The 17677-nt window shown below is 38.8% G+C and overlaps 1 protein-coding gene across 3 annotated transcripts; it reads left to right on the top strand.

The window, feature by feature from the left end:
- The first annotated feature begins 452 nt into the window (after window positions 1–452).
- On the top strand, window positions 453–16706 carry bmal2 (basic helix-loop-helix ARNT like 2). 3 transcript variants are annotated; one of them, XM_077516516.1, is made up of 18 exons: window positions 453–768; window positions 5043–5169; window positions 5253–5306; window positions 7015–7056; window positions 7155–7312; window positions 8243–8322; window positions 8761–8853; window positions 9419–9536; window positions 9612–9758; window positions 10440–10683; window positions 10814–10920; window positions 11010–11160; window positions 11239–11300; window positions 11399–11513; window positions 11630–11726; window positions 13158–13257; window positions 14418–14591; window positions 14678–16706. In XM_077516516.1, the coding sequence occupies exons 1-17, from the start codon at window positions 711–713 to the stop codon at window positions 14573–14575; spliced, it is 1911 nt and encodes a 636-aa protein (XP_077372642.1). In that variant the 5' UTR covers window positions 453–710; the 3' UTR covers window positions 14576–14591; window positions 14678–16706. The 3 variants fall into 3 exon arrangements, with proteins under 3 accessions (XP_077372642.1, XP_077372641.1, XP_077372643.1); XM_077516515.1 differs by having other exon boundaries at window positions 5040–5169; XM_077516517.1 differs by lacking the exon at window positions 8761–8853 and having other exon boundaries at window positions 5040–5169.
- The last annotated feature ends 971 nt before the right edge of the window (window positions 16707–17677 follow it).

Here is a 17677-nt window from a genome sequence, read left to right as displayed (position 1 = left end):
ACCAACTAGTTTCATAAGAAAAAAAAGACGTATTAAATTGTGAACTGATAGTTTACTTAAGAGTGCTGCCATTGGACGTGGCATCATTTGTCTCGTTATTATTCAATAATAAAAATGTAATTTCCAAATCAAACAAATTAAGTGACATTGAATTCGCGTATAGTTAAAACAAAAGAAAAAAAAGTGGAGTTGTATTTTCATAGGTGTAAAGCGCTCGACTTGTCTTGGTTTTGATGCAGTGAAATAATGTTAATTTATGATATTGATTGATAATATGTTAACTAATCATAACGCTATATCCTGAGCTCATCCCAACTGACATATTGTAAACCAGCTATAATGTCTGCAACGAATACATTAAACCTGAAGTTGCCCGTCATAATTAGTACCGGGTGTGAGTTGAATAACAATAAAGCAATGAATTTCTGTGTAAGGTAGTGTCGTGACAGCAGGGAGACACGGTGGTGGTGATCCGACAGGACACCAGTAGGAGGAGACAAGTGCCATCTCTTCCGCGCTTTTTCACCACCAAACTGTCCACAATACAGACGATCCTTCTGTGTTCTTTGTATAAAAGCACGACAACTATAAAACAAGGTATCCTTCATTGTAAAAGTCCTCGTCTTGGTAAAGACAAAAGGCAATCTCGGACGTAATTCGAGCCTCATCTATGCATCGGAGTCCAGGGCCCCATCGCACCGGCTCTCGCCATGGCGGCCACGCATACTGCCGCTGGCGGCGGTGACAGAGCGGACGGCGAAATGGAAGGTAATTTGTTTTCTACATTTCCCCCCAGTTTGATCATTTCTAGGTTCACGCTCAATTCGTCGCGTTGATATTTATCTGCTGAGTGTGATAAGCGTCGTCGTTTACGCTTGTTTATTCTGGAACGGGTGACCATAACTTTGCGCTATCCACAAAAGTAGGTCAGTAGATCAGTAGAGCAAAGTCGCCGTTGCGACTCTTTATGGAACGCTTCACTATATTTCACATTTCCAGAGTAGTCTGTGTAGTAAGCCCGTGTCGGCCTTCCAATTGCCATAATTACATTTGAAATATAAGGCGAGCGTTTTCCAAGACCAGCAAAATCAAGCGAATGTTAGCTTAGCATTGTAGTAAGGCCCTATTTAGCGTTTTTCAAAAGTAACCATTTTAGCTTTTTTCGACACTCTCATAGCGCAGTGAAGGTTGACATTACGATTTTGTTGTTTTTTAAACATCCATAATGCTAACTTAACATATGTCAAATAGTACGCCATCGAACTGTTTCCTCCTTTTTATTCAATTACTGGTACCGACGACTAAAGTTAGCGTTACACTACTGCAAAAGCATTATGTTAAGAACCCCTGCATAAATTACATGACGATTTCAGGTTGCCTGAAATGCAAATGGTATGGTCAATGTAGCCTTATCGAAACGCATTTTCGCTGTCAAGCCGAACGTTGACTAAAAGCTTGGCCACCTTCGGGAAATATTTACCATTTCTTGTAAACATGCATGTTTAAAAGGTTTTCACATAAGGCTGTGAAAAAGGGCCCGACAGCTTGTTTTTATCTCGTACACAATACATCATTTTAAGAAATTTAAGTCATATCTTGAAATGCATATAACCGAATAAAAACAAAATACAGTTTCTAAATGGTTTTCCTGCTGAAACAAAGTTCAAATGTCCATTTTTTCTTCTTCCAATTTTTCTCTCTTTTGAAGGTCATTGCTGTTACATGATATGCGATCTTCACCCTACTTCTTGGGCACCAATCCTTCTATTTATTTTCATCTTGAGTTATGTTTTGCAGTCCTGGTGGAAGGAAAATGCAATTTAGCACTCATTTAAGTTTAGTTCACGCCGCTGAACAGTAAAAATTGTGACAGATTGGTGTTTCGGAGGGATGGTAACATTACAGTAGCAGTATTGTGTGTTCACAACTAATAAATGCTAAACAACTCTTTCTTTGTTATGGTGCTTACATTCAAGATTGACTATGCTTACATACAGTCAATAACCCTTTCAAAACTCGAGTATTAGCAATATTCGGGTACTGAAAGGCTATGTAAACTCATGCAAAAACCCAAATAAGACCCCTGGGTTACTCCCTTTCTACCCCAAATATTTGATATCGGGATAAGTAAGTTTGTATTGTACACATCAGATATTCTCAAGGAATCTTGGTCTTTTGAGTACAGGAACTACTTGTATGCAAGGCGGCCATCTTAAGTTGCCACTCGCTAACTAACCAAACTTGAAAACACTGATTTCTCTGTGGCTTTTTTGTGTTTTATTGGTTGGGGGTTCTGATTCCAGAAAATGTAACAAAACTGCACCTTTCAGACTGGCCTTTTATTGTGGGCAGTCTAAGGCACACCTGCGCAGTAATCATGGTGTCTAATCAGCATCTTGATATGGCACACCTACGAGGTGGGATGGATTATCTCGACAAAGGAGAAGTGCTCACTGTCACATATTTGGTCTGGTTGGTGAACAATAATTGAGAGAAATGGTGATATTGTGTATGTGGTAGAAGTTTTAGATTTTGAGTTCATCTCATAAAAAATGGGAGTAAAATCGAAAGTGTTGCATTTGTTGTTATGTTATAATGGAATTCCAGTGTTAGAAGAACTTGGAAGTAAAGTTACTTTATTTCACCAAGTGTACAGGTATGGTTGAAGTCTTGAGGATGTAGTTTTTACCACCATTTTGCATTTGTCATACTCTTACCGTTATCCTGTCTTCTTAGTCGGACTTCCTTCGGAGAACTGTGGATTATGCACACATTGTCTTAGTCTGGTCTGTTTTCATTTGGTATTTGCGTGGTGCGTTCAGTTGATTCTAAGCCCGTTATTCAGGTTTGTTGGTTTCACTGTGACTTGACTGAGTTGTTACAATTTAATTCACGCTAGCATAATGACGTGTCTTCAATTGCACTAATCTCAACATGTTTCTGTTTCTCTAATGGCATGTTTTGAAAGTTTTTGTGTGTGTGCTGAAATCTTTTGTTTAATTGACTGTGGGCATGTAGTGTGATGTCAATTAGGGCTGCAACTCATGATAAATTTTAAAACTGACAAATTGGGGGGTTGCTGGTCTTAATTTCCATCCCTCTATTCAAAAACTGGACATTATTTTAAATTGGCAACGCAGATTGCAAAACATGCACAAACATAAAGTAATTATGATTCTCAGGTAAGGTACTGCTTCAGTCAGAAAACCATTGATCATTGATTTCCAAACTAAGCAATTGTTTTCAAATGGGAAAAAAAACGGAAACAAAATAAGTCTCCTTTCATGGAGGACAACAGCAAAATGAGAGTATTTACTGTTGAAAGGCTGAAATACTGAGGATATGAAAAAATAATTAAATAAGGTAACTAAACAATGAATTGATCATAACAAATAATGTTACGCTAATCGATTTATTGTTGATTAGTCAATTAATCATTACACCTCTAGTCAAAATGCAGTGAATTTTTGTATAAATAATCTACTAACCTGTGTGTGTTAACCATCCTACCCGACAAAGTGTGCAGGTGTAGATTTGTAGACAGCAGATACAACTTAAGTACAGCAGATGTTCATTCAAGGATTTATTGAATGAGCACAAGGTAGTGACCAGGATTAAGCACATAGGGATGCCCAGCCATTTCTGTAACCTGGTTATCCAGCAGCTGATCTGTTAATTGCTATTTGGGTCACAGTGTAGAAAAGAGCTAAAAATAGATGTGATGGATATCTGCTGCACTTGGTTTATCTCGTGAGCTTCTCTCACGTTTCTGACTGACTCACTTCTGAGCCATGGTAGCACACGCTTGCCAAATACATGTATTTAGTTTGAACTAGTGAAGTGTAATCCAGTAACCCCAAAACAAGTCCTTATGTGAGGTTTCATGTAATATTCAATTATAATGCTGACTGTGAAGTTTTAATGTGTGTCCATACTGACATTTTAGAACAGCCCTTAATGCCATTTTATCCAGTAAGAAGCATTTTGTAATAGCGACTTTGGAAACCTTAGCTATAGAAGATTCATGAATGGATTGATTTTGGAAAAAAAAATAAAATTCAACAGTGTTGAAGTAGACTACATTTTAAAAATTGGTCTATGCATATTGTCATGTGTAGCATAGCATGTTAGCGCCTCAAATCACTGACGCTAGGCTTTAGTACCCCGCTGGCATTGCCTGCATTCACTTATCAACATCTGTGGCTAATAATAATCTCACATGCAAGCTTTTCTTTGAACGCTTGGCAAACTAAGAGGGAATTTAAGAATATAGACCATGCACAGATTGTTGAGTAATACTGTAATGTTCCCCAGTGCTGAGCTATTAAAAGTAAAGTAGGTGTCCATTCCTCACGGGACAACAGCAGGTGATTAATGTCATTTACAATAACCTAAAGCCTCAAAGACCCCATTAGAGGACATGAACAGGATTAGCGGGTGTTTCAGGGGCTGAGATAATGTTAGTTTAAACCTAGAAATCAATGAAAGTGTATTGACTTGTTTGTCAGTAACACGTTTATGATCATGTAAAATGTAACTTGTCTTTAATGAACACAGAAGTGATATCTGCACTTTTATAATTAGGATCTCTGTGTTCCCCTATATGTGGAGTGGATAATGTCCAGTGGACAAAAAGGCTTTGTGGACATAGACCACAAGAACTTTTTATTTTTTTTATTTTTTTGTGTACGCTTTGCGTGAATGGCTTTGTGTTCCCGTTTGAGAAACAAAGCTGTGCTAAGGTTGAACATAATAATCCATTCCAAGGCACTTCAGGACCTCATTTGTTTTCAAACTCCAAAATATAAGATCTAGGAATTAAATGGCAATAAAGTCTCATCATAATTGATTGTTTTTAGTCATATAAGTTACTATAATATTGAGACTAAACAATCAAAAAAGATGGCACAGGTTTGAAATCCAAAATTTTGCATGACTTAACAGGCATTTGTTTTCTGGTATTGTACGACTATTTATTTATTTTAATCCTCCAACTGTTCCATCCACCTGCAGCTTGCTGTATTTTTTTTTCTCTCCAGAAGATGTACTGGTTGAGGAAAAACAAATGAACTGCATCCCTCTGCCCAGCCTGATGACTCCTCCTTCGATGGTTGGCATGTCCTTGAGCGTGGAGATGCCCCGGAAACGAAAGGGCAGTGTGGACAACCAGTAAGTATGACTATGCTTCTACTTTGTTTCTTCTTAACATGCAGTGATGCTTATTATTTCTTTTAATATCTTCATCTTCTTAGGGAAACAAGGTTGACCCCCATCATCAATGCAGATAAGGAAGAGGACCAAAACGAGTAGGTGTTGCATGTGTGTATGTATATATGTATGAATGTATTTACAGTATATACTAGAGCCTAACCAATAAGGGATTTTTTGGGGTCGATACCAATAGTGAAATCAATAATCAATAATATCCATAAGTCCCCCTTTGATATCTGCCTTGGGACACAATAATCCTTGTGAGTCTCTTTGTAGTCATTTGCGTCCATATCATTCTATGCATGTTTACAGCACGCAATATGTACGTAATGTGAAACTATCCCTAAAAATTACTATAAAATCATAACTGCTCAACATAAATTGACGATCTTTATTCAGGAAAGAATTGAGAATTAACCGTTTTGCAGAATAGCTGTTTACTTTTTAATAAATGGTGTGTTACTTTTTAATAAATGGTGTGTTGCCTTAAATCAAGGTTCCTCGAGTGCCCCTAAAAAGCCCCTTTTTTTTTTTTTTTATTTTTTTTTTTATTATGTTTCGCTCCTCCAAACACACCTGATGCATGATTAGAATCGTTATCGGGCTTTTGCAAAACTTGCTGATGAGCTGAACATTTGATTCAGCTATGTTGTATTAGGGAGATATATATGGAAAACAGGCTGGACTTGAGCACCCCTTCTTTAACTCATTTGCTCCCATTAATGTATAAATATGTTCTATTTTGAATATTACCAGTGTCTCAGACGTATTTATACGTTCTTTTATGCTAGAGCATGCATAAGGCTTTGATGCAGCCTTTGAACTGCAGAGAATCGTTGAAGCTGCAGGTGGCAGTAGAGTATGAGATCAACCAGGGCTATGTTGCAAAACAAGCTGTTTTACCCACAGTTCAAAACAGATTTGTGAATAATAACATTTAGCTATATTCTATTGCTAATTGCTGCAAATTAGAAACTGATAGAAATATAAGTTTTTTTTCCTGATGAAAGAATAGACTCTAATCGTTCTTTTTGTAGGTTCCATGTTTATATTGTAATAGAACACAATATTCTGTGGGCCTTGCAAAATAGTCAAAATCCAGTAAAACAGCCGGGAGCGAAGTTGCTTCAGTGAAAATGACTGGGAGTGAATGAGTTAAATGTTTTAAAAAGTGTTAAAAAAAAAAAAAAAAGTTAACTACAAACAAAAGTAGAAATAATAAAAAAAAAATAATATTCACATTTACTAGTGATTAAACTAGATTTTAAGTAATAATGTTATATGGATCCTACATGAAGCCTTTTTGGGACATCGCCACCATGAGCTATCTTGTGGTGGCCCTGGTGCTCTTTATTCAGAATATAATAAGTGTCAATTTATTTCATGGCACCTTTTCAAAATTATTTAAGGAAGAAAAAATTAGTTGTGAATTAATGAGTTCCAGTATATTCTGCAAGGCCACAATGGTCAAACAACTTAAATCTGACGGAAGTAACATTGAATGAAACTTAACTGGAAATTAGCCAATGAAAAACAAACATTGCTTTTGAATTGTGGTTCAACAGAATCATTACAAAAAACACACAAAAATGATAGTACACCTAGAAAAGATGGAAAATAATTTGCCTACAGGTGCATGTTAAACTAAGGTGTGCCCTCTAATTAATATCCATGGTATATTATAATTTAATATACACACTGTACATGAAACACAAATGTTTTGTATTACAATACATGTGTATTTTTTATCTACAATATTATTATTATATTACAACTTTTTTCCTTGCCCACATTTTTTTATAGCTCAGATGGAGAGGATCAACATGCCAAAATGAAATGTTTCAGGTAATAAACATCACTTTTTACTTCATATTAAAAACAAAAAGTAGAATGTGCTATTGAACTAAGGAGGTAAAATAAAAGACAATTGTTTGTCTTTACAGAGAGCCGCACAGCCAAATTGAAAAGAGAAGGCGGGACAAAATGAACACGCTCATTGACAAGCTGTCAGACATGATTCCAACATGTAACCCAATGTCGCGGAAGCTGGACAAACTCACTGTGCTCAGAATGGCCGTGCAGCACCTCAAATCCCTCCGAGGTACCAGATTTGACTTGAAACCACATTCACCATTGTTTGCTTGACCCCTTTCATTAACTCTTTGACCGCCATAAACGTTTAAAGACGTTCCGTATAATCCTAGGATTGGCCGCCATAGACGTTAATTGACGTCTACTATGTTTTTTGTTCATTGTGAAAATGACATCCCATGTTCGTGACAAAAGTGGACTTTACGCTGTAGACGACAGGCGTATTTATGCAAAAAGTTGCAGCTGCAGCGGACTGAATGAATGAGGAAATGAATTGTCTTGTGTGGCTGAAAGGGGGCGGCGACGGAGTAAACCTCGAGGTTCCTTGTGGAAAACCTGCTACCGACCAGGTTAGGTTGACGGACCATGTTGCTATGGGAACTGACCGAGAGCTTAAATGACTTCTTTTTATGAAACAGGCTAGAGTTCCCTCTTATCCTCTGGTTTCAGCTCCCTCCCTTTCTTAAACAGAAGATGCAGTTTCCCACTTTTTAGGGGTTCTTTACCCAGTTTTCTCACTAAACCTGCTTTGTGAAATACACCCAATGTTGAGTAGGAACGAAATACAGCATTCTCAATACAACAGCTGCATGGAACTCAGTCCTTCACAAAGCATATCCAGGAGTTTTATCTTCTGATGGGTCGGGAGCTTCCTCTGACACTTACGTTCTGGATCAGAAGCCTTTGAAAATGCCAGGATGCTTGCAGGCCATAGAAGGGCTTAAGGCAAACTAAAAGGGCGTGTTCACTAATATCCCAAACGGCAAGTGCTAAAGTGTGTGTTCAGTCAACCCTACCAGATTCCATGCAGTGTTGACAAAAGGGAAAAGTGGTGGAAATGGGGCTGGGCGTTATGACTGACATGTGTATCACAATTATTTTATATCAGTTAATTGCCAGCACTTATTTTGGAGTGATTTAGAATTCTCCCACATTCCAGGCTCTGCAAGCTCTTTCTCTGACACCAACTACAAACCATCATTCCTACCTGATGAGGAGCTCCAGCACCTTATCTTAAAGGTGAAAAAATAGCTGCCGTCTAACTTGATTTTCACTAACATGTTCAGTTCTAATTAGCGGTGTTCCGATCAGGGTTTCATGCTGATCACATCGATGAGTAGCATTCTAGTGTCAAATGACATAAAAGCTCCACACAGCAGCATGTTTTTTTTTGTTTTTTTTTTGGCCACGCACCTTTGCAAAGTTAAGGAAAAGCGGGGACGCTACACTGCAAGCTGCAACGTTGGCGATGTGGGTGAATGAAAGGTGTTGATCGACATATGCCGATCACGTGCTTTTACACACAAATTGGCCAATCGATCGGAGCACCACTAATTCTAATTCAGCAGCTTTAATGCTATATACTGTAAGTGTCTCTGAAATCGTCTTAGTGTCTTGACAATGTTATCACAGTGGCGAACCATATCCTTCAGATTTTCTCTTTTTTGTTGTCGGCAGGCTGCAGATGGGTTCCTGTTTGTAGTCGGCTGTGATCGTGGGAAAATTGTTTTTGTCTCTGAGTCCATCACGAAGATATTAAATTATAGTCGGGTAACACTTTTTTTTGTTTTGTTTTTTTGTTCCAATTACGTTTTTTTGTTTTTTACTCTGCAGCATGTGAATCTCCTGACATGTAAATGTGACATACTTAAAACAAAGAGTCCACAACCAGCAACAACATAATGACCACAACAATGCGATTTAAGATATCCAGTACAAGAAATTTATCATTGTATTTTGTGTTTTCTGTTTGGTGATGCAGTGCAAACTATAACCACAATAATAAACAGATTACCAAATTAATAATTGGTGTCAATCAAAAATGTATATTTTTTGTAAAAGGAGGAAAAAATGTGTTAAACTCATATTGTGCAAGTTGTCATAATCTAGTGCCTGGTCTGTGTATAAAAAGGCATTATCTAAAGTTAAGTTAATCATTCATTGTCATGACTTCTCTTTCCATTTCTCGTTAATTTCTAGATTTACATAGTGTGCTCTGGGATGTGAAATCTGTAACCACCGTATTCCCGTGATATGAATTACAACTTTGTTATGGATTATGACCTCTTCGACACCATTATAGGTCATGTTCAAATTTCTGTCTTCTCCCCGATAGGTGGAACTGATTGGACAGAGCTTGTTTGATTATGTCCACCCTAAAGACATTGGCAAAGTGAAGGAGCAGCTCTCGGCCTCTGAACTGTACCCACGGGAACGGCTGATAGATGCAAAAAGTAAAACAATTAGTTATTCCTGTTTCTATAAGTGTGTGTGAGAACATACAGTATGTGATACTTTCGTATGTACAGCTGGTTTGCAGGTTCAGGCTGACCTCCCAGTCGGTGCCGCACGATTGTGTTCCGGTGCACGGCGCTCCTTCTACTGTCGCATGAAGAGCAACAAAAACTTTGTCAAAGTTGAGAAGGAATTGCAGGCCAGCACCTCCAAAAAGAAAGGTAGTGAAATCCTTGTGTAATCCGTTTCAAGCCCTCAGAGAGAGAAGAGATTAGCAATAATAATAAAACCATCCTAATTTTTCACTAGCTTAAAGACCTCACTCTGTGAACAATAAATGTGATCAGAAAAAGGTATGGAACAGGCAAGGTTCACGTTCCTTTACCATATATAAGCATTTTGGTTAACTCTCAAGTAAAATGCCTAAAGTACCAGATCAAAATCATCTGTTTGTGCATAAATATCAAGAGAGGGGGTTTTCTGATCAGGGTTTTATGCTGCTTCGAATTGCATGAAATCAATGGCAATTTTGTATTCTTCTGAATTCTATTTCCTGATCGTAAAACGGCTACAAAAGGGTGACCGATACTGGAATTGGCCACTGTCACAAGTACCAATACCTTGAAATAAGGCAGTGCTCTCAAATATTGGGGCAGGCTCCCCGAGAGGGGCGCGAGGCTTCGTCAAGGGGTGCGCGTTTGACCTCTTTTATTTTTATTTTTATTTTTTTACTGTCTTAGAATAAAGTGCAATTGCACCTCCACTACATTAGTGGGCAGTGGCACTCTCATTGGCAATCATTTTCACTGAAATGATGGCCCATGTCACAATCATGCCCATGATGGAATCACTTCTAATCAAGATGTTCTGTTTCTCAATCTGCTCCATGTCCGTGTTATTAGAGTCGCAGAAGTACTGTACAGTCCACTGTACAGGCTACATGCGCAGATGGCACTCCAGTCAGCTGGAAGCAGAAGGCGAGGGTGACGCAGATAAGCAGGATAGCGCTCACTTCAGTTGTCTGGTCGCTGTGGGGCGCATCCACTCCCATTCGTCGAGCCAAGTTAATGGAGATTTCCGGGTCAAACCCACAGAGTTCATCACACGCTATACCATGGATGGCAAGTTCACCTTTGTTGATCAGAGGTAAACTGGAATTCAAGTGCTTCAATTCTTTTCAATTTCAATTACTTTTCAATTCACTTTGAATATTTGAGCCGTTGCTTTTACACTTTACACTGCTATTCCAATTGTAACAATGGATGACACTTCACAGAGCAACAACCATTCTTGGTTACCTTCCCCAAGAATTGCTTGGTACTTCATGCTATGAGTACTTCCATCAAGACGACTTACCGCATTTAGCTGACTGTCATCGAAAAGGTAGGTTACATTTCTTCTCTCTACCTAGACGGGAGGGAATGATTGGCGACACAATTCCGTTCCTCTCATCCTGACTGTTTCTCCCTCAGTGCTGCGAATTAAAGAGAAAATAGAAATAAACTGCTACAAGTTTAAAACAAAATATGGCTCATTTGTCACGCTGCAAAGTCAGTGGTTTAGTTTTGTAAACCCATGGACCAAAGAAGTTGAATACATCGTGTCAACAAATACAGTCCTATCGTAAGTAGATGCATCACGCAATGTTTATTGCAAAAATGTAGTTACTTCACCAAAGATCCTCCTTTCTCTCACCCGAAGCGATCACAGTCGAACAAGTCGGTCAGGGAACAAGACTGAACAGTCTTCGAAAGCTTTAGGAGGTCAGTTAAAATTGGCTACTATGTTGTCGAAAGATATTTGAGTATGGTAAACCCAACTCACGGGACATACATGTTTTGTTACCACTCATTTATTTTAGAGGATGGGAAGAAATCTCTTCCAATTATACCGGGCATTTCTACCACACCTGGTACGATGATATATGCTGGAACCATTGGGACTCAGATTGCCAATGAACTGCTTGATTTTAACAGGTGATGAATCATTATAGTACATACAATATGTACTTTACCTCTCTTGTTTTTATAAAACTTCTGCTGTCACAAATTCCTGCCGATATGTTTTGAAGTGATTTTCTATCCTGCTTTAGGATGAACTCGTCACCCTCCAGTGGTAATGTGAGCCCGTTTAGTCTGCCTCTGGACAAATCTCCACTTACAACTACTCACAACCAAGTCGACAACAGGGTGAGTGAATTTTATACTCTTCATTCAAATTCAGTTGGAAAATACCTTAAGGTTCCTTAAATAAGCTAAAGCGCTGCTTTCATCAGCGTTACATGAATTATGATTTAATTTATTATGGGAACAAACGCAGTGTTTCGACAATGGAATTAAACGTATTGATTGTTATTGCGCGTCCCAAGTACAGAATAACGGAATTCACTTAACTGTCCAAGAGACATTTAAAAAAAAAAAAAAAAAAAAGACCAACAGATGGAGGGAGAACGTGAAGCCTGATGGGTCACCAAAAAGCGTTACCCGGTTTCTCAGATGAAAAAAGAAAACTATAATGAAGAAAAAGGGAAAAACAGCCCCAGACTCAGCAAACAGCCACATGATAACCCAACAAACAACGACTCAAGTACTTGCACAAGTGGAAGTGTGTTCTATGAGTATCGGGCGGGGGAACGTTACATTCCAGATGCACTGATGGTGGCCTTAGATAGGCGCCTGCTTCCATCGTGTCACACCTGCGCTGCAACAGAGGAAGGAATGGGGGGCATGGGTAGCTGATTATAAGGTTGTGTGCCGTGAGTATGTGACCTTGGTTTCAGTCAGCTCATCAAAACACATTGTCTTGTTGCTGTGGAGATGATCTCGGTGAGTCCTGACAATGGCACAAAGCACAAAAGGACAGAGGGGTAAGGAAGATAAGGGGAGCTCGAACCTGCGGTTTGTATAAACGTTTAGGAGACGACAACCTCCATTAAATCCTTAAAGGCTTTAGGTCAAGCCGACTTGAATTTCAATCAGCCTCTCGATGGGCATCAATTATCCAGCATTATGGTCATTTCTTTGAGGTCAGTTGTGCAATGTTGTTATCCATCTCGCGAAGGAACTCAGGAATCGCATATGTGATTGAGTTTTAGTAACATAACATGACATAATGCCCACTGTCATAACTGCCAGCTTTGCCAATTCCAATAGTACTGCCAACTTCATCCAAACTTTGCGATAAATCAGGAAACTCCAAACAGAAAAATATCTGCTATTGCAAACAGTCCAACTGGACAAGATGGCTCACCCTTTCCTGATCATCTTGTTTAGAATATTTGGACTATTGCATCGAGAGACCAGCTAATTCATTTTATAATTCAGATTTTTGGTTTTTCAGATTCAATGAAAACGGTGGCATTTTCAAACAAAAATAATTTCAAGCTCAATAAGATCATGATCATTTCAGGCTTATGTGTGACGTGTGTTGATTTGCGGATCCTTGAGTCAGTCCTACTCCAGTCCTCTGAGGTAACAAATTTGAGTCTCCTTCCCAACGCCTCCATTATACGATGTGACAAACAATTTACAACTCCTGGCCCAAAATGGATGAGTAGAAGGAAAGATATTGTGGGATGTATGCAAACCACAGTCTGGCCATCATGTCTTTTGCTTGTCTAGGTGCCAAACGGGGACGCGACAGAGATGGAGATGCCAGAAAAGTCCAACTCAGAAGATCACTCCCAGGGAGCTTTATTTCCTGGAGGGGAGCCACTCATGGGTACATTCTTTAATCCTGATTTGGGGTTCATTTAACTTAGGGCTGGGCTATTTCGGTCCTCAAGGGCAGGTTTTGCGTGTTTCCCTTCTCCAACACAGCTGATAAATAATTAGCTCATCAGCAAGCTCTGCATAAGCCTGATAACGATCCTGTTGATTGGGATCAGCTTGTGTTGGAAGGGCGAATCCTCCAAAACCTGCAGGACTTCGGCCCTCGACGCCCGTCCCTGATTTAACTCATTCACTTGCAGCCATTTTCACTGTAGCAACCCCCTTCGCTCCCAGATGTTTTACTTGATTTTGACTGATTTTGCAAGGCCCACAGAATATTGTGTTCTATTGCTATAACAACATGGAACCTACCAAAAGAAAGATTAGTCTCTCCTTTCATCAGTAAAAAAAAAATGTTTCTATCTGTTTCCGTTTTGCAGCAATAAGCATAAGAATGTACCAAAGTTTCATCATTATTCACAAATCTGTTTAAAACAGTAGGGAAAATAGCCTGTTGCAACATGACCCTGACTGATCTCTTATACTCTGTTGCCACCTGCTGGCCATTTTTCTTTTCTTTTTTTTGTAATAACTACAACTGCTTCAAGCATTCTCTTCAGTTAAGAGGCTACATCAAAGCCTTCTGTGTGTGTGCTAGCTTAAAAAAACAACAAAAAAAACAATATGAATATCTCTTTGGGACCATGATATTTAAAATAAAATAAAAATAGAAAAAATATGTATACGTTCTTGGGAGCAAATGATTTAACAAATTTTTTTTTTTTAATCAATTCATTTACACGTTTTTTGAGCCTAAAAATACAACCTTCGAACAAGAAAAAATCTTTTATACATTTTTTTTAATTAGATTTATTTCATTATAAATATTAGTTTTGTTCCGTCGCTTCTCTACTAAAGTGTACAAAGTGTACATTTTTCCCTTGACAGTATCTCCCCCCCCCCCCCCCCCCCCCCCAAGTAAACGTGGGGTTCACATTAGTTTCTTTGTTGTTGTTGCCAGTATGCAAAATGTTTCCAAAACCAGAGTCTGACGTACATTTACATTTACAGCATAATTATCATATAAACATAACATACCCTTCGGAATAGTCTCTGCAATCCAATTCAAGACACCTGAATAACCTTGCTCTTTCCCTGAACCCACTACAGGGGCCAATTCGCAGCTCGACCTGGACAGCGTGGTTGAACCGAGCCTTGGCGGCCTCAGCAACGACGAAGCAGCTATGGCGGTGATCATGAGACTGCTGGAGACAGACTCCAACTTGGGCGAAGGAGAGGACTTTGAAGAGATGCACTGGTCCTTATAGAATCCACAGTTGAAAGGCGAGACAGTGACAGTAATGATCTGTCAGGTTTTATTTTATTTCTGAACCAATCTTATAAGCTGTGTGAACGATTCTTCTTAACAGGTAACTGTGGTCGCCATTGATGAGGAACAACGGCTTTTCTCTGGAGGATGTTCCTGTGCCTCCAAAGCCTTACCGCAATCTGCCTGCCATGGAAAATGATGATTGACTGTGAGGCCTCACACAGTTGGCAAATCCATTATTTTGAAAGGACGTTGTGAAACAGTGCTATGGGGAGTCCTGCTTATGTTTTCCACCTACACTTGAAGACAGGATTGGAGTCATGCAAAAAAAAATGCACTGAACTGATGTTTTGTTTTTGTTACATTGAACTTTGATAAAAACGGAGCGATGCGGCTCCTGTATTTGTTAGCCTCGCCCTTCCTACTTTTGCATCAATGGAGAAGTTTTTGTCACAGTCAACTCCTTGTGGGTTTGTGAACTTTGCAGTACCCACACGTGCAACTCACAGTTGCACTTGAATAGACATTATGAGACAATGGCGCAGTGATCACCACACATCTGTCTTATTAAAGCTATAATATAGTTTATTTTTTGTGTGATACTAGAAGAGGTGAATACTCAGGACTGACGGTGGGGAAAAAGCCAGCCACAATTAAGGTATAGTCAGACAGTTCTCAGCAGCTGTAGCAGTATTTGATATTTAACAATATTCCCCTACATACTTACACTTGAAATATGTGCAACATGTTGTGGTCTGCTTTATAATAAGCAGTATAGGTTTTTATTCATGTTATATCAGTGGCAGTTATCCGTTCAGAGATTTAAGGGACAATATTATGCAGTCGTCATGCATTCCATTCATGGTTCAAGTATGGCCCGTTTTCGTGTCATTGTCACCCTTGTTTTATGATGCAGGTAAATTTCTGTTTAGATAAGATGACTTATTTCAATGAAGGTGAAACTCACAGGTCCAATCCAGATTGGTATTTCTCAAGGCTTGTCGTGTTGTTTGGTTGAATTTTAATTTATGAAAACTACCATTCACCATCATAAAATAAATGCAATGTATTACAAGACCATCTGTTACGGAAATAGTGCAGATGAAGGCCTTTTGTGTTTCAGTGCATTGTGAAGAATGAGATATGTTAAAATAACACGCATACTATTTGTACACCATTCAGTCACTGAAACCAATGAGGCCAAAGACTGAGTACCAGCCAAGCTATATATTGTAATTCCATGTATCAATGCTGCCATTGTTCCTACTGGTATCCTTTCGGGACCATTGAAGGTTTTATACTAACAGCTATTTAAGATCCGTGATGAAATATGTGTCTCTTGTCACATGCTTGAATTACGAGGGGTCCACAGATAGAAGATCGGAACTTCTGGACACTCCTGCTTTTGTCCAATGTGCCTTTTGGACATTTCCACTTTGACATGCAATAAGCCGGTCTGTGTTTTATTTTCATGTGTGACAGTTCAGCTGACTGAAAGTAGGGCTACTTGTATGATGTTCAAATATATTTCTGGATTCGACTTGACAACGTGTGTCATGCTACGCCATACATAATTTAAATAAAGCAGATGCTGTAATCACAGCTTCTATATTACAGTAACTATCTGACCAAATTTAGAGAGCAGGGCAGGTTGTTTTTTTTTTCCCAGAGACACAAGCTAGTCAATTAGATTACACACCTTATGTCCATTCTTGTCATTCAGTCATTGCACTGTTGTAGCGCTACATTTCCCCATTGTTGTCTGCCTCAACATCAGCTTCTTTTGTGAGTGATAAACCTTGCAGGATGGGTTTATGTTTTACCTCTTACTCTGTTTAAATGACACCGTATATTTTGTCGTATCATGTTTTGTTTTTATATGTTTTCTTTCTAGTTGCATGCCGCTTATATGTTGTCAAGATTGGTGTGTGAGCATTTGACACACTGCACCGGACCTGTGAGCTTGAATTTGTTAAACATGGTACTTTTCAGCCACGGTCTGCCATGTTTGACTCGAGAGGAAGCCCTTTTACTGTATTTGTCTATGGCATATTGCTGCTCCAATTAACAAGTGTGGCATCTCTTACCTGGCCGTCTTGTTAATAAATGTTAGTTTACTAAGCTCCCAACATGACCCCATGTGCATTTTATTTAATTTATTTAAGGTTGATCATAAGTGTTGATCATCAATTTAAGCTTTGAACTAAAGGTGCAATAATTAGAGAGGGGGAAGTCGACCTCTTTTTTTTTTTTTATATAATTTTTTTATTTTAATTTGTATTATTATTATTATTATTATTATTACTATTACTATTATTATTATTATTAATACAATAGTACAGTGGTGGCCATGTTTGGTCCTCGATAGCCGCTGCAATAGTATATGCAGCCCCACTAGTATAAACACAGTTTTCTGACTAATATTGTGTTGTAGAATATGTAAGTCAAGCAGCAGAATCCAGTCATTTTTATCCATCTCGGAGCGGCCATTTTGCCACTTGTTGACTGAAAATGACATCACAGTTGTTCAGGTATCAAACAATCACGGCTAGGCTTCAGAAAAGAGCAGAGCCATGATTGGCTGTTTACTACACCCTGTGATGGATTTTTTTTTTTTTTTTTAACAAACAAATATACCAATGGATTTTGCTGCTCAACTCATTTCACAAACGCAATATTAATCAGAATACTGAATTTAGACCAGTGGGGTTCCAAACAACATATTGTAAAGAATGTTCTTGGGTTGCCTTCCCCTTTCACCAACAGCTCATCAATTATCAAATTAATTGAAGGTTATTTGTGTTAATGTGCGTTTTGAGGCCAAACTTTACACTAATTTGTGTTGTCTGGTAGAGGACTAAACTTGGGTACACAGAATCGTCCTGCTGGCAGCTCTTTACTGCAATGTGTCATTTCGGAATTCATACTTATTGATTACCCGCACACACCCATTTTTCCCCCTGACTTTTATCCATGTTCACAACTTCCTTGCGACAAGAAAAGTACAGGCGGATGTCTGTCGAACGTTTGCGACTTTGAAAGAATGCTGATGTGGAATCAACATCCGCTCGCCTCGCAAACGGGGTACGGGCATGCAGTC

This window comes from Festucalex cinctus, chromosome 3 (genome assembly GCF_051991245.1).
Source record: "Festucalex cinctus isolate MCC-2025b chromosome 3, RoL_Fcin_1.0, whole genome shotgun sequence".
In the NCBI taxonomy this organism is placed as follows: Eukaryota; Metazoa; Chordata; class Actinopteri; order Syngnathiformes; family Syngnathidae; genus Festucalex; species Festucalex cinctus.
Note: the sequence above shows the minus strand (reverse complement) of the source record. Positions and strands in the feature narration are given on the sequence as shown.